Source organism: Lampetra fluviatilis, chromosome 35 (assembly GCF_964198595.1).
Source record: "Lampetra fluviatilis chromosome 35, kcLamFluv1.1, whole genome shotgun sequence".
In the NCBI taxonomy this organism is placed as follows: Eukaryota; Metazoa; Chordata; class Hyperoartia; order Petromyzontiformes; family Petromyzontidae; genus Lampetra; species Lampetra fluviatilis.
The window spans coordinates 8792735-8815932 of NC_136309.1; the positions used below are offsets into that span (position 1 = coordinate 8792735).

A 23198-nucleotide genomic window follows, 5' to 3' on the forward strand; every position below is an offset into this window, starting at 1 on the left:
ATCCTCTAGCGTCAAACCTCCACCTTCGGTGCTTGAATCACAACCACCAAGATCTGGAGTTGACCGCAAGGTGTGTGGAGTCAGCCTTCGTCCAGCAATAACAGTCAACCGCACTCAACACTATAGTCGACCTAGCATCAACTTACAGTCAACCTTCATACAGCATCAACCTATAGGCTCGGCCTATATTCAGCTTCGGACATCTACAACCTCCACATTCAACTCCTCGACTCCACCACCCCTGCAGAAGCTGATCCCACCCAACAAACCTCCAGCATCGAACGACTGCTGCTTGCTGCCCCTCCACGTTCAAGCACAGGCGGTGGTGTTGGTGGTGGGAGACGGAACACGCGGCCGCCTCGTGGAGGGGGGGGTAGAGAGCCATGGCTGCACTGGACGCCCAAGAGCTGATGGACCGAGGTGCTCTCGCCCTGCTCGCCCTACGCTCGGCACCCTGCAGCCCGGCCCGTGCCTCGCCCTGGGGCGAGCAGGCTGACCTGGGTGACGACCACCACCACCAGCCCTTGGAGCCTCCGCTTGCCCGGCTCGAAGGTCGCGGCGTGGACTACGTGGTGCGAAAGCGGATGGTGACGGTGGGGAGAGACTCGAGCCAGGGTGCCGTGGACGTGGACATGGGCAGGTCGAGCTTCATCTCGAGGGCGCACCTGGAGATCGCACTCGAAGGGTCACACTTCATGCTGAGCTGCCTGGGCAAGAACGGCGTGTTCGTGGACGGCGTGTTCCAGCGACGGGGCGCGTCGGCCCTGCGCCTGCCCAAGACGTGAGATGTCTAACGCACCATCACTCAGCTACTACTACTAGTACTACTACCCATCATATACCACTTAACGCGATCACTTTAGCTTCTTTTCTGGACATTGTGGCTCATCGGAGTCATTCTGATGCGTCTACTACCTCCTAATGCTCATACCTCCTTAAACATTAGCAACTATTCTTAACCGCCAACTACTTGTGCCACACCTAAACCTTTACCACATATGCCTACATCCTAAACCCCTTAAAAATAATCCTACATACCCCGACAGTATTACTCCGTAAACCTCCCTGTTTACCTCCTACCCAGTTTCACCGAGTCTCTGAATGTATGTGTCCACACCCCTTCCTCCTCACCAACAAGGAGCAGCAGCAACCCACGTGTTTGTTGTGAACACTAAAGTGAAAGTTCCTCTTTGTTGCTGGCGGATAGTAGGAGTCACTAGTGTTGAGACTGCAGATTTAGAGGAGTGTCACCTTTTCTCTTGATTAAGTTATCTGCCCTTCCTCCCAACCCCACCCCCAACTCTTCACAACATCACAACAACCACCCCCCCCCTCCATTTCTGGGGTTCTTGAGCCGGAATTGTGTTTGGGGTTTCTGATCAAGAAGGCCAGGAGATGGCAGCACCTGCCATGGGAGTGGTGGTTGTCCACAGATAATTCAATAGATTGGCTCTTAGCCCTGTGGATTAAAGCAATCTGTGGGTCATCTCCGGACTTGAGCCCGTGTTTACATGCCAATAGTACATTGAATTGGCCGACATCAGGATTCCGGACCCTCCTTAAATGTATGCGTGAGACTCGTTGAGTATTGTGAGTTGCATTCCAGGGTAAAGGGCATTATAAATCGATACTGTGCTGCCCTGAAGCAGTGTTTAGCAGTGAGTTTTCGTTTGTGTCAGGGAGGTTTGTGAGGGAAAGTGAGTGGCTCGTTTTTGTTGTTGTCTTTTTGGAATTGGTGTTTGCGTTTTGGTGGGGATTTTGAGCTTTTTTTTAAGTTGTGATTTCTGTGGGCTCTTGGCTACTATTTATTTTTAGTCGTGGCTTTGGGTGTTGGTTTTTTTGAAGTTATTGTTGGGTGGCTTTTGAAACAGGCGCCGAGTGATAAGCTCCACAAATCGCTTGGTGGAGTGGTGCTTTGGTTCTTCTACATTGTTTTTGCATAAAGTTTAAGGACAAGTGAAGAAAGTTTTCCACATTTCATTTTTTACGTGGTTTAAGATTTTACAAATATTTGTCTGGAATTTTAGATTTCCTCTGATGGTGTTTGTGATTTCTTGGGGTTTTTACTTAATGACTCAATTGATTTACATTTTCACCTGTCGATAAATACACAATTGTTTTGTTTATTCGTTATGTGGCTGTGACATATTTTTTTTTGCGAGCTTGGAAATTTACAGCATGGTTAAATTGCTTTTGGGAGTGTAGGTGGTAATTTTTTTCTTTGCTCTTTCACTTTTTTATGTTGTTCGAGTGAGGAAGTGAGTGATTATTTTGGGAAAAGGGTGGCCTTTTTTAAATGAGTGTTATGTGTGGGTTTTGAAATGCTTTGAGAGTGTTTTTCTTTTCATCTAGTGTTTTTAGTATTGTAATTGTTATATATTTGTTTTAGCACGTTTAAAGTGTTGCCAATGTATGTTGTTTTCCATTGGATGGTGATTGAGAGTTGAGGTGAAGATTTAACATTTGTTTGTAGTGGATCGGTTTTGAATGAGGTGGAACAGTGTCAGAATAGAACCCGAAGACTTGAGTACCAGCCATGGCTAACATCAGTGACAGGTGATATCTGAACCGATTCTGGGCTGCCACCATGGGAACGAATGGTCAAACGACTTCCAACATTGGATTAACAAAGGGATGTAAATTATTATAATTATTAGTTATTTGCATGTAAAAGTTGCGTGATTGTTTTGATGGGTATTTTGTCGATGGTATGGGGTACATTTTGGAAATGCATCTTTTTTGGTTGCTTTTGTTTGACCATGTTTAAGTGCTGCGAGTTATAATATTCAAATGGTTTTTGAATTAGGATACATGTATTGCCATTTTGGATCATTCTGGTTATTGCATTGCTTCCTTTTTAGATTGTGGTGTTTAGTTTTAATTTTAGATACTTTGAATGTTTTTTTTTTACAATTTTGCAATGTTTTTTTCTGAAACTTTTCTTGGAAAGTTTAGAGAACTTCATCTGCCGTTCTATTTATGGGTAGGATCTGAGTTGTTGCTTTTTTGTGGCCCGTCTTTCTCCCAGACAATGCACCGATTAAAGTGCGTGTGTCTCAATCATGGTTATACATTTAAATTTTAGTCAGGTTTGAATTGTCCCTTTATCACTCCATATTTGAGAAAATTCGTTCGCCATTGGGGGACATCAACAGTGATTGTCCTGTGGTGTAACTGGGACTTGCCATAGGAATGTGGAATTTCCATGACTGACTCAAGAGCCATCATCTGAGATTAATCTTGGTCCACGCTTGTTTAAACAAATGCTAACTTTTCGTTTCAGAATTGCGATTTATTTTCTCTTGAAAATCTTGGTTTATATGTTTAAGTTGTACTCGTTTGATCGTTTTGATTGTTCAACCTTCATTAAAAATTTTGGTTAAAAGATGTAGTACTTTTTTTCTTGTTGAATAATTATTTGGCATTTGAAATGTGCTGATTTTTTTGGAAAAGGTGACTTTCTAAAGAATGTTTTTGCTTGGGATATTTTTTTAATACTGTATTTTATCAGCGCACATTTTCATTTAGCTATATAGACATCAAATAGTTTATAATTTTAAAAAGTCTGCAAAAAAGGTGGGAAAATAGCTAGCACTATTGCAGGAAAATGGAATATTGTGCCATTTCTTTTTGTGCCCATACATTTCACATATGAACGGTTACGTACTCTTTAATGAATAAATGTATGGACTGCAGGGAAAATATATTTAGTGGGTATAGATATATGTACAATACTCTGCAATTAATGCGTGGAAGATTCTCCCAGAATGTTTGCTATGGATAGACGCCTCTGCTGAGCTGGGAGTAATTTTGCCCGAGCCAAAATTGTCAGGAAGTCGACACCTGACACAAGCGTCAAGAAAATAATGAAATTATAAAAGCAACATAAATTATCCCTGCAGGGATGTCGGTGCATGCTGTGCATTGCAATCATTGAATTGCATTCGTTGCTAAATTATTTTAAAATAAAATGGATCTGACATTGCATTTCGTGTTTTGCAAGGCTAACGTGCACATGGTGTGCCATTGTGTTCTGCGGGTCGCCATGATGGTTGGTCTGTGATGTGTATCGTGTTTGAAGGCTGTGTATTATTTAACGCGAGTACTGTGGCTGGCTTAAGGCACCAGCAGTTAATGCTTTACTGAATGGTAATTACCTCTATCTATGTTTTCCTAATGCATATATACATTTAAACAAATTTCCCCTATATATGCTTACACCCATATCTGTGTGAATAAAATATAAACATTAGATTATCCTTGCAAGATTGTTGATGTCTGCATCGAGGTTATTTCAAGACTGTTATCCATCGTTAATGAATTGAAAATACTTATTTAAATCACGTGTAGTTGGAGGATTAGAATTCTAAAAATGTTTTTGGGATTGCTTGCGTAATAATACATTGTTTTAGGTGTATCGAGGCAACATTGCCATTCATTGAACTACAGTTATTGGAGAGTTGGGAATGTTTATGTTCATCGATAGACCTCACGATCTTGATTAAGTTAATGGTGTGTTTGGCCACATTCTCCATCACCTTGGAGTTCAGTTGTGCCATATCTTAGAAGCCAAGCATGCATCATCCTGGCTAGCATCTGGATGGGAGACTGTCAGTCAGGGAAAGGTCAGTTTTATGTAGGTTCTGTTTCTTGCATAATTAGAGATCTCTCAAGACCCATCCTGGTCTTAGAAACATTTGAGTACTGGGACTATACCCAACTTCTTCGGAGGCTCTGAGTGAAATTAGAAAATTCCACATTCCCCTGGCAGGGATCATCGTTTCAATATGATATCTGACAACCCTCCAAGGAGAGAATGCATCCGAGGGTGCAACCATTGCCAAGATGAAGCGATGAGATGAGTTAATGTGCAGGAGTGAGATGGATGGTAGCAGCACTGCTATCCCACTTGTAGCATTGAGGGAAGGTGACAGAGTGGGGAGGTGTTCATCAGTAGATAAACAATGTCAGATTATGACGACGACCATCTACAGTGCTATTTTAGTGCACCAGAGAGAAGTTGGGCTGAGTGGGCTCCTTAACAGGATTTTAAAATGTGCATCCTCAACAATTGTGAGTCGAGCATCCTCTCAGCATCTCGGGGCCAGATTTTCATGAACAGAATGAGCATAAAAACAATAATTGTTCCATCCACAATGTGACCCAGTAAAATAACCAATTGGACAAATTCCGCACATCTGGCTTAATTATAATTATTTAAGGGTTTCCTTGTTGCTTATTGAATTTTTGTTTACGTCAGATAGTGTTTTCTACATACATGTTGACCAATGCTTTATGTTTTGTGAGCTCTTCAAGAGCCCAACTTCATTCAAGTGTAATACTAACTTGAATTGTAAACAGCCTTGACATAAACCATAAGAGGCCTTTCCACACCTGGTGTTTGCGTCCCATGCACATTAGCATACCCTGTGTTTTGGTAAAGGCTTTTAGCGATGGTGGAACAATACTTTGACTATGGGAAGGCAGGGGGTGTGTGTCACACTTTTCTCCCCAGTGTGGAATGAGTTGCTAAGAAAACAGTTTCCAGTGAACTGTTGTTGTTGAACATCGCAGTACCAGCCTTATGGGGGTGGCATTGCATCTATGGCTCTTGACCACGTTTATTTACGTTTACAAGTGCGTTCTGGTGCAGGAATCCTGTGCTATCTATGCAAAGCCGCGCTTGCTTGCTGAAGGCAAGCTGTCACATGTAGCTTGTGCAGTAACGTGTGTTGTTTCTCACTGCCCTTCGAGGGGGGTTGGCTGTGCAGTTGGTCACTCGTAGTGATGATTTGCTTTCGGCGTTCTCAGAATTGTACGGCTTTGCTTGTGGCTCAGGGGAGCCCAAGCTAATTGATTTGAGTACCTTCCTACGATACACTGCTGTTGTAAATGTTAGAGTCCACTCATACGCCAGACACTTATATAACCTCTGTTTTCATTACGGAGGTTATTTAAGTGGGAGGGGGGGTGGACTCGGTCCCATTTGCTGCGTTGCCACTCATTGAAACTGGTTTGGAAAGGGGTTGCCTCAATTCAGCCGGTTTGGTGTTGCTGCACGAAAACAAGGAGGTGCACGTGGGCTGTTTGAACGGGTGTGCAGCTGCGGATATCTCGGGACAGTCCTGCATCGGTGGTGCCAGGTTTATCCAGAAATGTCAATAAACAGCAAGTGCAGGAAACGTAAGCGTTAAAGAGGTCGGCCAAACGTCAACGTTAAAGAGGTCGGCCATGATTCTGCTCGTCGTGTAAGTGTGGAGGAGTTGTTTTGAGGAAGACGAAGCTTTTGTACGGCCGTGAATCTCACAGGATGTTTTTAAAGGTTACTTTTGTACTTGCGGACTGCGATGCCACTTCTTGAAGGGAAGCTCAACCAAAGGGAAATGAAACACGTGCTGTAGCTCTCGTTACTATACACCTAGGATGTGTGTCTTCGTCTGTCCAGCACACGTTTACAACTTTGTGAATTAGAAAGTAAACTTTCAAGTTGTGGGCATCCGTGCCATTATGGCACTCGAGTGTCATCACTTGGATGTGCCTCTGATGCATATTAATGTCACATCAATGCAGGCTAATTTTAATGTATTTTAACCAAGTAAACTTTATACCCTTGTATGGTAATGAATGTGAAACCCTAATGGTGTGGAACAATCACGTGTGTGTTTTGTTAGTATTTTTTTTTACGTTACTGTTACATTCACAGTAGAGAGTAAAAGAGTGGCTCTCTTTCTTGAACAATTACTGGTTTCAGAAAGCTCACTGACAATCATCTCTCAACTTTGCTTTTGTGTTTTGTATATGAGAGGTGGTTAAGAGGTACTTTTCATAATTTTTATATTATTAATATTGACTTCCCAAAATGAGCTCGCCTGATAATATCCCAACTTGAATTGAAATAATTACTAATGCAGATTTGACCTTATTTTGTTCAAATAGGAAGTTCGGAAAGTTTATGTAGGGGTAGGTTTATTGCACTCGAGCAGTGACTCACTGGTGTTGAAATAAGGCCTTGGATGAAAAAAAAAGTAGTTGGTCTGGCTTTATTACAGTCAAATGCATCACCACCATGTGTGTGTGTTGATATTCCAAAGTCTTCTGAGAAACAAAGTCTTCTGAGAAACGTGGCAAAAAAACACACTTATGCAGCGAAAGTATAATGTTACATGCATACTCCTAGATATAGATAGTTGTTTACTAAGGTGAGCGTGTATATGATATTCGTAGTGAACATGACTGTCGTTGGTCTTCTACGATTAATGAGTTGACATGCCTTCTGGGGGTTATGGACAAGTCTGCTAAGTGAATTATTTCCTCCACATTACTTACTAGGATGTTTGCCTTGCACCTGACACAGCCCTGCTATAGATTGTTCTGCTAAAGTTACTATTGTGTCATCCTACACTTGTTACTGTTTGCTTGTGAAGCACCAACCAGGAAAAGAGGTCTTCATTCCGCGTTCTTATTTCCCATTTCACAGGTTATTTGCATGTGTCCCGGTTGTATCAGTAACCACGTGTTAAACTTTGTCTCTGCTAGCAGCTCTTGAGTTTTCTTTCATCCAAAAGTTACATGTGCCAAAGAATAAAACGTTTAAGCGACCAGCCGGATGAATCACTCTTAAACATTCACAGCTGTAGTGAACATTAAGACACTCAGTGAAGGCTTGTGTGCCCATAGACTTTTCTATCTCCGCTTCACGCAACACTCTTAAAAAAGATTAACATTTGCATACATTACTTCACCAATACAAAGTCTCAAGAATCTTTGGATTGGCAGGATGAGGGCTATCATGCGAAACCTGCTCATGCAGGGTTTGGATAGTTTTGAGTAGCTTGTTTATGCAATTGAAATCTGGTGTGGGTCACCAAATGATCGTAATCTGCAACACTGCTGTTTATGTTTTCACATTTCTCTCTTTGTCCAATGTTTGCCATGTTTCGCAACAAATCATTTCTTAACGACCTGTTTAGGGACGAAGTGACCTGTCATTCAGTCACTGTCAGTGTTGGGAAATATCTGAAACAATATGATACATACCAATGCGATATGGCAAGGCAGCAAACCTGGAGTGTGGTACTTTTTAGCAATGTGCATTATTATGATTGCAATAAAACCCCAACCGCCTTGTTTTTACCCCAACCGCCAAACAGCCTTGCTCAATGATGCATTTATGTGCACGATTATACCACCCGCTCTCATTGCTTCGATGAATTGTCACGATTCAGTGTTAACATAGATTAAAGAAATACTAAATCTTGACTTAAAGCTTTCGTGACTGCAGGAATTCATACTCTTTGGGTCTTTCGGTAAAGTCACATAGATAGGTTCAAAATTATAAAATAAAAAAATCACGACATTTCGATCGCAACACAAGAAATCATCTTCAGGTGAAAAAATACAGCAGGCGGACTGCTGAGGCAAGAAGAAATGCCTCAGCAGTCCGCCTGCTGTATTTTTTCACCTGAAGACGATTGCTTGTGTTGCGATCGAAACGTCGTGATTTTTTTTTGTATTTTTCTATCTACGAGACCTTACCGAAAGATCCAAAGAGTATGAAGAAATACTGATTATTGAATCATTCTTTTCGTGTAAGGTTTTTATTTTTCATGTTGTGTCTATACAGTTTTTTTCCACTCCCTTAACTGTGATATTACATGATAATTTATTTTGCATAAATCGTAAATTATTGATTCTCTATTCCATGTATCATGAGAATAAGAATTATATACACAGCCTTGTAATGATAATTCCTCATAAATCACTGAGTGACTAAAAACCTTGACACAGGTTTTTGCAGTTGTGCGGTTTACTTCTCTGATGTGTTTTTTGGATGATGGGTTCGTGCCAAATAACACGTGGTGCAACCCGAAAACTAATCGGAAAGACTACAAACTAGTTTTGTGAGGAGGGCATTGAGTGATTGCTGGGGCATCTCATCACCTCCGCCTGCAAAATGCAAAGCCCTGAATTGACATTGATGCGCCCCTTATTTTGGGTTGCAGGTGTGTCCTTCGGTTTCCGAGCACAACCATCCGGCTGCGCTTCACCTCGTTGGTGTGGGAGACCAAGCCCCCAGAAGGCGTGAGCCTCGGTGGAGTTGGCGCCGGCGGCGCTGGCGTTGGAGACCGGCGCTCCCCGTCGCCCCCGCTACAGCCCCTGCATCCGGACATGTCCCCGCTCAAGCTGCACATCCCCGAACCCGGCCTGGACGTGCCGAGCCCCATGCCCTCACCCACGCACACAATCAGGTCCGCGGATACCTCGTACGCTTCGGTTCTTGCTTACGGCTCGGCTCAAGCTTGACTCTGACTTGGCTCTGACTCCAGTTGGCTGGCTCAAAGCCACGCTGAGCTTGAGCAAACTCTTGAGCACGGTACCAGTCATGCTCAGGATCTGCATAAGCCAAGCCATGACTGAGCCGCTCGTACGTGACTGGAAGCAACTGAGCCGGCTCGAGAGTGAGTTGAGCCGACTCGAGAGTGAGTTGAGCCGGCTCGAGAGTGTGCTGAGCCGGCTCGAGCGTGAGCTGAGCCGGTTCGAGCGTGAGCTGAGCCAGCTTGAGCGTGGGTCAAGCCGGAGCTGAGCCGTGACTAAGAATACAGCTTTTGTAGAGTCTTAGTTCTTCTTGGTATTTTTCGCCAACTCGTGTGGGGGTTTCTTCGCTTGGCCCCCTTTCTCCACTCATTCATGTCCTAGCCATGTGAGTCTGTATTCTTTCAGAGATGCCTCGTAGTCTTAGATGTCGCAGCTGAAACAAGAGACAGGCATTCCCTTCAACTTATACAGCTAACAATATCACCATAGCTAGCTTGATATGAAGGGGGAACACAACAAAAAAACATGGCTTCTCAATATTGCTAATACAAGGCTACTCTATATGAAGAAACATGTTACCTACCAACATAAACACTGAGACCAGACTGAAACCATCTCAGCCCGATCACCAATGACTTCACACAAATAAACCCGTCACATTAGATGTGGTTATGCACTTAATTTGGCTCAATTCCAGGGCTAAGAATATGGAAAAAAAATGGGATTGCCTGTCAGTTGCATAACGGATGGGAAAGTGCCATCCTCTACTGTGTGAACGGTCGTCGCTTGAAGGGATCTCTGAGTTGGCGCTGATATCTGCTTCGGTGGGCCATTCTCTAACGAAGGAATGCGCTGCCATGTGAGAGAACCCAAATGGATACTTTGCCTCATGACATAATTGGGGGAAAAGGATGTTTGAAAAAAAAAAGAAGTTGACAAGCGGCGTCGCGTAGTGTGTAGACCGGGCTAACACAGGGCCATTGTGCGCGTGCCTGTGTGTTTGGGAGACAGCGCGGCCAACTCGTGCCCGGCCAGCCCTCGCGGGGCGGGCATGTCGGGCATGTTGGGCTGCCGCAACGCCCGCCTCACGCTCGCCGATCTACACTTGGCGGCGGAGTTTGCTCAGAACGCTGCCGAGAAAGAGGCGGAGCCCCTAGTGATCGTGGCCGAGACAAACTTGAATCCCAACCCACCGCCCGCCCCTACCGGGGAGGAGAACCGGCCCAAAGTGCAGGTAACGGCAGCGCACCCCCGACTGACTACAGTAGTATCTACTGACTCTATAGTAGCATCTGCTGACTACAGTAATATCTAAGGATTCTACAGATTATACTGACTAGTAGTATCTACTGAATGTAGTAGCATCTACTGACTGCAGTAGTATCTACTGGCTCTACAGTAGTAACTACTGACTACAGTAGTATCTACCGACTATAGTAGTATCTACCGAATCTATAGCAGATATCTACTGACTCGATAGCAGTATCTACTGACTCTATAGTAGTAACTGCACACATTGGGGTGGGGGAGGGACATCACGCTGTTCAGGATTTACCTCCGCGTATGCTTCTGCAGCAGTAACTGTGCTTGATTGTTTAGATTTTTGGCATTTTTAACACGAAGAACCTTCCTCTCCGTCTCGGCAAGCTTGTTTGCGTTGCTAGGTGCAACCGCAAGTCGGCGTTCCGCGCATGCGCAGATGCGTGCTTTGGCGCACGTGCTCAAAGTTATCATTACGATCAGAGGACATTGTTACAAAGTGTTATTTTCTTAGTTTAGATTGGACCAAGGGCAAAAACAAAGAGCAAGTGTTCATTAGGAAGCTTAGTTTGTTGTATTTGTGTACTTTGTTGAAACGTTACAAGGATGGGAAAAAAACTTTTATAGGTAAGATAATATTTTTATTTAGTTTCCTGCCCAATTGTTGGCAACACACTGCGCTGTGAGCCCAACGAACCGAGTTTGATTCTCAACCACGGCTAACATCCGTGGCGAGTGGTCACTGAACTGGTCCTGGGTGGTTCCCTTGGCTAATCTATACTGACCAATAGAGTGAAGTATGATCATTCAATCCCCCATAACTGATACATAATGGGTAGGCCTTCATCCAACAATGAATTGATTGATTAAGGGCCGTAATTTTTTCTCTCACATGAATGCTGTGTTCAATCTCTTCAACATTGCGCTCCTGTTAATCGTCAAAGCCTTAATTCTTTAATATATTCAATTATTAATGTCCTCATTGTCAAGACTGTCAATTGGCATGATTAATTTCATTATCAGCTCCATCATCTGCATCATTAACCTAAAGAAAAAATAATTGAACATTATCCATGGCGGGAAACATTATTTGTATTGTTGTTCACATTGTCACATTATCTTTGCCTTGCGCAAGCCTGTCAGATTGCTCTGTGTTTTTATGTGAGTGTATGTACCTTACTTGTGCGCGCGTGTGCGTCTTAGACTGCACATCTTGCCTTTGAGCAGGACGAGAGCAAGCCCCCCTACTCGTACGCGCAGCTCATCGTGCAGGCCATCACGTCGGCGGCCAGCAAGCAGCTCACGCTCAGCGGCATCTACGCCTACATCAGCAAACACTACCCGTACTACCGCGCCTCCGACAAGGGCTGGCAGGCACGACGGAACGCGCACCCCGCGGCTGCTTTAGCTTTTACCGCTCGCTTGCGTTATATATCGCGAACGGCCATTCACGAGGTTTACATCTCGACTCTTAAGAGGAAGGGATGTGGCGATGGCATTTAGCGTTAGTCAGGCCACTAATGCTGAGATATCCTAGGCTATTGCCAAAAAGGAAATCAATTTTTAAATTTCATAGCATGATCGTCTCAGTTCATTTTCCAATGACGATATAAACATTTTTTATTGAATTAGATTTTTGTGCTTAATTCACCAAACCCAGCTCTGAGGACTAAATTATGATGCTTGTCTTTCGGGTACTAGTTTTTGATTTTTATCACTGCGCAACTTTCTGGGAATGGCCAAATTAGTGTAACAAACTAGTCTTGAAGTATATACTGACTTGATTATCAAGAGAGTAAGCCCTCGTGTGCATATCGGTGCAATTTTTACCTTTTATCAATTTATCCGCAACTTATTTGAAAAATAAAAACATCTTTATAACAAGCATTTACCCAGACCTCAATTTCGGAGCCGTTACTTATTTAATTTGCCTGTTGCACGCTTAAATAATTAATGCTGAATGAGACGTTGTTCAAAGAAGCCTAAGTGGGATCCGCAAGCGCTCGGCTCTCCCTCACCCTTTTTTCTTCCAACAGAACTCGATCCGCCACAACCTGTCGCTGAACCGCTACTTCGTGAAGGTGCCTCGCTCGCAGGAGGACCCGGGCAAGGGCTCCTTCTGGCGCATCGACCCGGCGTCGGAGGGGAAGCTGGCGGAACAGGCGTACCGCAAGCGGCGCGCCCGTGGTGTTCCCTGCTTCCGGGCGCCCTTTGGCCTGCTCTCGTCACGGTGCGTGGCCTTCGACCCCGGCCTTCCGATCCTTTATTCTTTTTCATCGTCGTGTTTTACTGTAACGTTCTTTATAATCTGGAGATGAATCTAAGTGTCAGCATCCATGAAGTCGGCAATTATTTACTCTTGACGGCATACTCGCCACCGCCTTGGCTGTCGAATGCAGAAAAGTGAACCACATAAAACAGGGCCCTTGCCAGCACCTCACCATGTCACCCATGGCCGCCATCACTGCAATGTGGCCAATATGGCAAATTGGGTTGCAGGTAGTACATGGTGACCACATGATATCTCCTGCATAAAAGAGACCTGTGTTGAAACTGGCTCTCTTCTGCTTCTAATTAAGGTTCATCGATCGATGCAATTCATTAGTGTCGTAATGGATTGGCTAATATGCAAAATGTATTGAGCAGAAAAATTCAAGTCCTAATAATATGCATTCGAGTCTTTCTCTTACATTTTTAAGTACATCCCAGCCCCATTACCCCTATTGGGATTGCTCGGCATGCTGACTACTAGAATACTTTCTCCTTTGAAAACGAATTTCTTTAGAACTGATTTTTGTGTTTAGTTTGTTGTCCTCCCGCCCCTCCGATTAGTATGGTTGGTTACATACGGTGGCGAAAAAGTTCAACAAACATACTCGGAAAGACAAAAGTCTAGATTGAGTGATGAGACCTGCATGTCGGTGTGTGTGGGGAGTGGTGGTGCAGCGGTTAGCGCACTGCTGTATGAACCCGGACACCCGAGTTTGATCCCCAGTCACGGCCAACACCAGTGATGAATATCTGAACCGGTCCTGGGTCTCCCTATGTAAACTCAGCCTTAAATGAGTGCCTGGTGCAGTGTGTAAACATCGCCAATGGGGAGACGAAGGCGGTCGGCCGTGGTGCTGGCCACCCACCCCCTCGTGTGCCATGCCGGCCGACCTTCATAGGTGCTCACAAACAGCTCCTGCCCCAACAGTGTTAAGGCTACACGGGGGCTTTTTGTCTTTGTGTGAAATACAGGAGCGCGCCCCCATCGCCGACTCACCGTGGCTCTCTGGCCGGGGTGGAGACCCCGGACTGCTTGTCCCGTGAGGGGTCTCCCACCCCCGCCGAGCACGAGGGCGTCTCCACTCACCACCCAACCCTGCCCACCCTCTCGGATGCACGCTACACACAGAGCGCGCCCGGTGAGCGTCGTGCACAGCCCTTTGCTCTGTCTGCCGTGTTTCGTAAGTTGGGAGAGGTGGCGACGCACGGCTGTAATTTTGTGACTCTGAGACAGAGTTGGTGGATCACATGGTGTAGATGTAGCCAAGGGGTGCGTCAGAAATTCACCTGTGGGTACGATGGGGTGGATGTCTGCAGGGGGCAGTGCGAGCATGGAGGTTGCGAAAGGGCTTTCTCTGTTTTCTGCTTTTGGGTTTTCTCCAGGTTCATCTGGATTTATGCCACATGAAAAACATACTTCAAATGTTGGCTAAACATCCCAATATTTGCGTGTTTATACATGTTAATATACATTTTTTAAATAACATCTTATTTTTTTAATTTATATATATTAAGCTAAAAAATGGTTTAAATCGTCAGTGACGGTTCACAATGAAATTTATATTCACTGCAAAATATAATTTCTATTAAATAGTATTTTAAGACATGTTGGTTGCGGTATCAGGGCTCTCCCAAAGTTACATAAAGGGTTTCCTTTCTGCCCGTAAATGAGAGCACAGTGAATACTGTTCCTCGTGATTGTGTTGCTTGCGCGAAGGTGGATGCTCTGGTGCAGCGTGCGAACATAATATCTGGGGAGATTTAAAGCCAGCCATGACTGGCCTCCTTTAACATTCTTTCCCACAATAAATAGATGCTCCCTAACAATATGGCTAGACTTAAATTGTGTTGTCTTTTTTTGTCATTGGCAAAAGAAAATGTCAATTACTTCTTAAAATTGTGTTTTCAACATCGGCTTTGCTATAACGTGCGGAACATATTAAACGTTCACGCTAGATATGCAATAGTGTGCGATTGTTATCAATGCTAAAATAACGTAAGATAGAAGTCGATTAGCTTAATAATAGTATAGCCCACAGCTGATTGGCATACACGTGTATATGTATAGCGCTTTTGCCAATGCACTGGTGGATGAGAGCCTCTCCACACCTTGCAGGTCACGGAGGTTATATGTTCATACTTCACCATAGTAGTGTGGGTTGGTGAAGGTGTGGAGCATGCACATGGGAGTGTAGGAGTACAACACAACAATGGATTTTGCTGCACTGCTTTCTGCTGCCCACTATACAGCTATTTCATGATGCCTGAGACCAGCATACCAGCTACATGCATGTTGTGAATTGAATTGTCAAGCTTATAAGTGATCATGCGGGAATTCGATGTTACACTTGTTTGGTAACTGTCCTTGGCTAGTGGCAGATCTGTTGACACCATACCAAACAAATTGTGACCGCGACTTTTTTGTTGGCCTTGTTAGGCTCTCCCGTGAGCAGCAGCCAGCCCATCCTGGTGAGCTTGCAGCACCAGCTGCCAGCGCTCATCCCCACCAAGCCTGGCACGTTCACGCTGGCGCCAGGAGGCACCTATACCATAGCGACGGCGGCCCCGCCAGGCCGCGCCGGTCAGACACTGGTCACCAGCGCTGGCAACCCCACGCCCGTGGTGGTGCAGACGGTCACAGTTCTGCGGCCTGTGTCGTCGTTGGGCCCGCTTGAGATGCGGGGTGGCCTGCCGCAACAGATGCAGGTTCAGACGGCGCAGGCGCAGCTGCAGACGATGCAAACGGTGCAGATGCAGCCGGTGCAGGTTCAGGTGCAAACCGCGCAAGTGCAATCGGTGCAAGCGCAAGCAATGCAGGCGATGCAGGCCTTGCAGGCGGGTCAGGCCCGGCAGATACAGGCGGCGCCCGTGCAGGCGACGCAGGTCCAAGCCGTGCAACTGCAAGCGGTGCAGCTGCAGCTGCAAGCGCAGCCTCCGTCCATCACCACGTCGAGCCCGACGCTAGGTGAGTTTGTGCTAAAGGAGTTGTGATGTATGTCGACGATTGCTGCACTTGAAATGGCCTTTGTGTAAAAAAAAATGTAATGGCTTGTGTGGTCAAACCAGGTTCTGTGGGTTTTTTTTGCAGTTGGTGAACTCATTGAGCCCATGAAGACACGCTCTTGCCATCTGATGACTTGTTATTTTATAAGTTGGGTTAAATGTTTTGTTGCTCTGTTGTGTCAAACGTTCTTTAATAGAGTAATTATCCTATGTGCCACCAGATGGCGATGTTCATCATCATCATGATCCATGGGCAGATAGCCCATAGGTGTCCACTGCACATTTTGTGAAATTTTTCCACTTTCCTTTATCTTGTGCCAATATGTGATGGCAATGTTACAATTAGAATATAAACCGAAAAGAGTGCTGAATGAAATTCATGTGGGCAGGCGGTGGGTAGTGTACTAATTACATAATGAAATCCTACTGATTACGTTTCTCGTTTCAGCTGTAGCAAATCCATTGCAGCTTTTGGCTGCGCATGCGTCTGCCTCGGCTGCGCTTGGCACTAAACGTGCCGCCATCACGGAGAACGTGGGCCACAAAAACGTGTCGGCTGAAGAGCCTGTTCAAAAGAGGCTCTGCGCAGCGTTGGGGAAGGAAGAGTCGGAAGATGACGGTGATGTGAGCAGCGACGGTGAGGGTGCCCCGCTTGTAATTGCAACTGGACCCGACGCGACGCATCACAGCAATGGGGTGGATTAAAAACACATTGGCCACATCCTGTTGTGGCTTTCCTGCTGTTTTAGGTCGGGCTTTGGGGATGCCCGTGTTATTTTGTTCCCGAATACATTTTATTGGCCAGAATGTGGTCCCACCCTGCCAATAAGACCTACCACCGATGGAAGAAAAGATGTCACTGTTGTTGTCTCTGCAAGTTGAAGTAAATACATTTTGAGTCGCAAAAGAAAGAAGACAATGGAACACATGTTTGCTTATGGTCTTAAAGTCTCTCCCAGAACCATGAGGAAGTCAAGGAATGAGCTAAGTGTCAGAACTTAAAAGATTTATGCAATAAGAAAACATCAAGCAACGTCATATTCGTTCTGCCATCATTCGTGGCTGGCCAAGCAGCCAGAACTTTGGCCACGTCTTTAGAACTGGCAGTGGCTGTTACTGTCTGAAAAACTATAAACATTTCACCAAATACTGCTTTGGAATGGATAGGGATATTCCCTTCGTCTTAACCGCTCTTCTGTAAGGACACTGCTTTCTGCATTGTCACTGCTGGCCATGCCCGTGACATGATCACATACCCCACCCTAAAGGGGAGAGAAATACTACACGTTGGGTTTGCATGGAAAAAGATAAATATTAAACTAACTGTTGCTTATTATAATCCTGTTTTGCTCGGATCCCTACGTATTGCTGGCTTGGTATAAATGGGCATCTGTAAGATGATCTTTCTCCAGAAAAAATCAGGTGAGCGAAGTTAGTGTGAGATAATTTTGCAAACGTTTTGTGCAAGGGAGTGTATCTCGAGTCTAATGAGTACTGCCTTTGGTAACATAGTAACGTAAGTCCAAAGGATGCCGAACTTCAAGTGTCGGTTGAAATTGAGTGGCGGTGGTGTCATTTATAAATCACAGTCGTGCGTACTCTTCTCACGGTACCGTTATTAGCCTCTTTGGTTGCATTACTCTACAAACAAACTTTGTCGGACATGTAGTAAAAAAATGTTTGTTGTTGCTGACAATGACTGGACTTAATCTCATAGTTTGTTTAAGTAAACCTGAATCGGGGGGCTATGTGCCCGACATGTTAAGCGAATTTTTTTTTTATCGGATATAGTGTGCGACTTTTGTCACTTGACCACAAGCATTTGTCCTTTACACTTTTCAAATATCAATTATCGTGCTGCAGCCGGAGATATTGTGCGCTGACAATTGCTATGTTTACTGTTGTGAATAAAAAGAGGCTAATGGTAAAGAAACACATACCGGTTAACTTAACACCTGTTTTTCATGGTTCGTACATTTCTACTGTATGGCTGAACGTGCATGCTTACAAAACGGATGTGCTTGCCTTTGGCACTAAAGCAAAGGATGTAGTTGTCAGCCCATTTCTAATTTTATTCGCCTATCTCTTGGTATTATTTTCTCTATCTACCTCCTTTTTATGTTTCTTAAAAGGTTTATTTCATTTTTTTATTCGTATTACGATGCTTCCCATGTCTACATATATACGGTAATTTTTGTTCTAATATCAATGCAGTATCACATGTTTATAGTGCGTGCAAATGAGAATTTAAATCATACTGACAATGGGCTGTGTGATGTGCGTAGATGGATTTTTTGGTCATTGGAACTAATTTGCATCGCTAATGAACCTTGAACAAGTAAATTGCTGCATTATGCTCATTAACCAGTGGTTGACATTTATGAACTGTACGATTGTTTTAGAGCCTTTAAAAAAAATTGTACTCTGTCCATATAATTTAAACAATCTGAAATACAGTAAAAGAAAAGTGAACATTTGTAACAGGTTTTGGCAGTGTTTTAATTCACCCTATTTTCCAGATGATTAAAGATTGCGCGCGTCTCGTGATACGTAAATACTTACAGCTAACCAAGTGTTGCTTTTCTATTTACGGGTGGGAGGTAATTTCAAATTGTTGGTGAAACAACAAAAAAACACATAACCACCTTTGCTGTAAGTCTTTTGGGGATTTGATGGCCAAAGCCAGGGTTAAAGTAAACATTAACATCAATCTAAAGTAACAAAAGACAAACATGCACTCATTCTATTAAGACGTTAGAAAGTATCTTGAAATTTACATTAAGCTGTGGAAGATTGATATAATCAGATATGCTACGTTTCGGGCATATGTGTATACTGTGCAGGACATTTATGTAGATTAGTTTTTACTTTTTTTTTTAAACAAGAGTTGTGTTTTCCATGGTGATATGGGCCAAATATTAAAACTAAGAACCAGAAGTTCTGCTTTTGGTTAAAGAACATTTACTTGGAACATTTGTTTTCTATTTCGAATTGTTGGAATCTTGGTTCTTCTAGTAACCAGCATTAAAATGCCAAATTGCAGTGCCCTGGTTTTTACTGTTTTTGAGCAACAAAGCCATCTTGCATGTGGTATTTCTGAAGAATGTTTTAATGAATAAAAAAATGTAAACAAAACAGCAGGGTCGGCGGGGGCTTCCTGTAGAAAGGCAGAAAAAACATTTTTTTCTAATTTATGTGAATCCTACATGCGCAATATTTGCTGCAAATCTTGTGGAGCAATGTTTGGTACACATGAAATGTATTTTTTGGAAATGTTATTGCGTGCCGTAAGTTGAAAATCTGTCCAGTACAAACCTAAATATCGTACTATATCATCAAATTGTGAATTTCACACCGCTTACCGGAAGCCATACATCATAGCTAAACGTTATTTGAGTAGGTTATGTAATGTTAATGAAAAACATTTAACTGAATTTTGTATTCAAGGCCCATGCTGTCAAAATTGATATATTTAGTTACATCATTGAGTGTTCAAACAGATATTTGTGGATAAATTATAAGAGATGTTGGGGATTCATATTTTAAAAAACATTGGCATCGCAAGTACACTACTAGATAATTGTAGAGCTTTAAAATAACAAAGCAAAATGCGTCTTGGGGTGCATCGACAATAGCTGCCATTGGTGACCAGTTCCCAACAAAGACTTTTAAGTGAACTTTGAATACACTTTTGGCAACTGTTCTCAGCATTTTATACTGAACTCGAAAATAACTTGTCACGCTTTTACGATGTGTGCATTCACATACATTTGTGTGGATATTAGTGACGTTCGCGGTATTGTGGGGTTTTTTTATACTGTGATAATCACATGCAGTGGAAAGCCAATAAACAAAATTGTGTACATAAATGCTACTAAGAGTCCACAAGTCTGAGGGGGGGTCCATACACTCAATAGGATATATTTTTAAATTGCCATTTGTAATGTTACGCTTTTGACTCGATCATGGGCTACATACGGAAATGTATTGTCTTTCCTCTGCCTTCATTGGGGTAACGAGTGTAATTCGGGATTTTAACGATTCACCCCTTTTTCCCTAATTCAGTTAAAAAAAAAATTGGTAGTCACTATGTGATTAAAAGAATTTATATTTTCCCCCATTGTGGTTCATGTATAATTTATAGTGGTAAAAAAAATGTGTGAAAGGTAATTAACTTTTAAACACCATCCGATGTATTTATTGTAATATCACTTGTATCCCTAAAGTGCATTGTGCCATTCACATTGTCATTCAAGAATTCATGAGTATATGAAAGGTATATAACCCGAATAATGCTTGCTGAACTTGAGGGGTTTTTTTACACTAAACACAGCCTCCACTTTAGATCATTTGCCTCAGTTGAACGAAGCATAAACACATTTGAATTGCATGCGCGTCAGTTGGCAGAATGTAATCCACACCGTTTGCGTGCCCATAACATCAATGTTGAGATTGGCTCAAAAGTTAGAATAAAATATTGTTTTGGTTTTGCAATCCATGGACATTTTTCTTTGGTGGCTGTACAAGGAAATTACATGCTTAGCATGACTATTAGTCTCGCTTTAGCATCAGCCAGACTATAGTTTACAGTTGATTGGCATTGTATTTAATATATTTCTATTTATAACTTTGCAAGGAATGCAATGTTAATTTCTTACCAACAATGGATAATAACAAAGTCTGTGATTATCCACACTTATAATTGATCTTCTAAATGGATCTATTGAGAACGACCGTTGAATTTCACAAAAAACGATACTCATTTTATTGATCCCAAATACATATTGCATCGGGTTGACCCCAATTGGGATTTTAACCTCATGCATTGATATGAACACTCAGTTGTGTAATAAAGGTGATTAAAACATTAAATTATCTGCCGCTGTCATAAGCCACACTCCAAATGTTTTAACTATTCAGCTTTTATTTTACATAATTTAATTCGCTGATAACTGAATGGTTTTTTTTCTTATCAGAGGCAGTTGGTACATTTTTACAATAATTTTAATCACAATTTATAATATGTATCAACAATAGCCAGTTGGATATTTCATCCCAATGTTATTGTTTACATTCAAGAAGTTACTATGGTTACTCGTGTTAAACACGAAAACATTTGAATTGCAATTACGCTCGTGCAAATTGGCAGAGTATACACCGCCAATGTTTAGGACACAGTTGGCAGCATACATTTATGGTAAGCAACACAAAGCTGACGATTGTAAACTGTCTTGCAGTATTTTAATTAAAGGACACCCATTGGCAGCAGTTTATCTCGTTCACCGCCATGGAGTAACGCATGGCATTCTTGAGACAAGTGCTGTGGCATTGCATGTAACCTCATGCAACAAGCAGAACGTGCGCAGCCTTTCCCATATCGTGCATGAATGGGACAATCGCACCCGAAGACTGGAAAGGGCATTTGGGCACGTGGCTTTCGGAGATCTTTTGTGATGGACCAATCGGCAAATACGTTTTTATATTTCTTCAGAATGCATGCAATGTGCTTATTTCTCTATATTTATTTGTATACGTGTTGATTCGTGCATATGTATGCTTCGGTGTAAACTGCACCTGACCTGGCACAGGTTCCCTTGTGACGTCACCGTCGGTGGCGAAATGTATCTGTTGTTGTGTGGTGGTGGTTTGTGAACTGTGCTACAAACCCACCAACTTCAGTTTGATTTGCGGCCAAGGCTAACATCGGTAGCAATCGATATCTGAACCGGTGCTGGGCCTTGACTAGGTGTGGTGGGATGAACATCGGCAATGAAAAGACGAAGGCGGCTGCAAGCGTGGTGCTGGCCCACACCACTACCTCGTACATAAGGTCGGCCTTTAACAGGTGGTCGCTAAAAGCACGCCTCGGAAGTCGAGGCTTCTACCATCTCTTAAAACGCGCCTCAGCCAATACGTGCTGCACATTTAAAATGTGGAATTGTCGTGCCAGTGAAAGTTTCATAGTCGCTGCATATTGTGTGGGTGCTTAGGGGGAATGTCTATTTTCCCGGCACTTTGAGCACGAACGTGACATCATCTGATAAAGTATGGTATGCTATTCTGTTTTTCTCAACACATGCCCTTTTTTATAATTTGTGATGCTTTTTTGTACCCCAAACCTAAAATTATACATTTGTACATTACATTAAAAAATATATAAACTCACTTAAACCTCTCATTGGATCATTTTTATTAGGTGCTTTTAGGAAAAACATACATTAAGTTACACACAATACACGTATTACTGTTGAAGTATTGTGTAATAATAGTTGATTAATGGTAAGTAGCAAAACATTAAAGTTATGTTCTTTCATATTTATATTTTTTTAAACCTTAACAGATTTTTTTTTATTCCCTTTATTATGTGTATAAGAAATGTGCTTAGGTTTCTGCAGGCTCCGTGTAGTAGCATTAAAGTTTTATTTAAGATTATACCCAACTCGCCAGTAAGTTGTTCCCTCGTGTTTTTTTTTCATATCTCATTGTCCTTAAATGTACTTTTATCACAAACTATGATTACGTTCTAATTATGGGTATGCAATTGTGACTACTGCCTATGATAAGTTGCTAATGTAAGTTTTTGCGTCCCGATCCAAACACTTGTGATATCAGTCAAGCTGTTCTTGCTTTGGCTACATAGTTGAACTGTTTAGTTTTGACAACACTGGAGAAGACTCAAAATATTGGTACTAAATGTAATACCATTTGCAATTAAATTGGCTGAAATTTCTGCATAACACGAGCCTTGTTTAGTATAAAATTTCTGGATCCATGCCCACATGCAAAGAAAATCGCACTATGAACAACTATTGCTTTTACAAAATTGATACCTCAAACTGGCTGCTAAATATCTGACATGAAATCCAGTACTTTAGAAGTGGCCAGATGTCTGCACCGCTGAAGTGGCTTGAAACTTCGTAACCACCCATGAATACATCAATCAGGTGCTCAAGTATAAGCACATTGATCATTATTAATTTCAGTCCCGTCATCAATTACTGCACACAAAATATCAAATTTGCTTTTGCACTTTGGCTTAATTCCAGGTCTCAGAATTCAACACTGGTTTGATTTGCATGCAACAATATCAGCAGAGAGTAGAGGAAAGTGTGACCTTTGTTGTTTAAAGGATAAAATGGCCACCTGAAGGATTTTATCTGGAGCATTGTGAAACACATCTAACGCAGATAATCCTTTACAAGGGGAAAACTGGCCTACATGATTTCCAAATGGATCTTTGGTCTCATCACATGCGGATAGCTCAATTGGAATAAATTGGCGGCCGGGGGGGGTAGACTTTAAAGTAATGCAATGCATATACTCTTTAATATTAAGAACTGGTGGTAGGC

The 23198-nt window shown here is 42.8% G+C and overlaps 1 protein-coding gene across 2 annotated transcripts; it reads left to right on the forward strand.

Moving 5' to 3' along the window:
- Nucleotides 1–383: 383 nt before the first annotated feature.
- Nucleotides 384–22080, forward strand: LOC144944597 (forkhead box protein K2-like). Of its 2 annotated transcripts, none has more exons than XM_078872892.1 (8): nt 384–781; nt 9003–9248; nt 10327–10549; nt 11779–11949; nt 12612–12805; nt 13819–13985; nt 15284–15811; nt 16298–22080. In XM_078872892.1, exons 1-8 carry the CDS (start codon nt 384–386, stop codon nt 16552–16554), a joined length of 2184 nt encoding a protein of 727 aa, XP_078729018.1. In that variant the 3' UTR covers nt 16555–22080. The 2 variants fall into 2 exon arrangements, with proteins under 2 accessions (XP_078729018.1, XP_078729019.1); XM_078872893.1 differs by having other exon boundaries at nt 11803–11949.
- Nucleotides 22081–23198: the final 1118 nt, after the last annotated feature.

What these genes read in the sequence shown, in the direction of transcription:
- LOC144944597 (XM_078872892.1), top strand. Translation starts at nt 384, where the DNA reads ATGGCTGCACTGGACGCCCAAGAGCTGATGGACCGAGGTGCTCTCGCC. An exon ending in CCTCCGACAAGGGCTGGCAG is followed by an intron (nt 11,950 to 12,611) that starts GCACGACGGAAC and finishes TTCTTCCAACAG; the next exon opens with AACTCGATCCGCCACAACCT. An exon ending in CTACACACAGAGCGCGCCCG is followed by an intron (nt 13,986 to 15,283) that starts GTGAGCGTCGTG and finishes TGGCCTTGTTAG; the next exon opens with GCTCTCCCGTGAGCAGCAGC.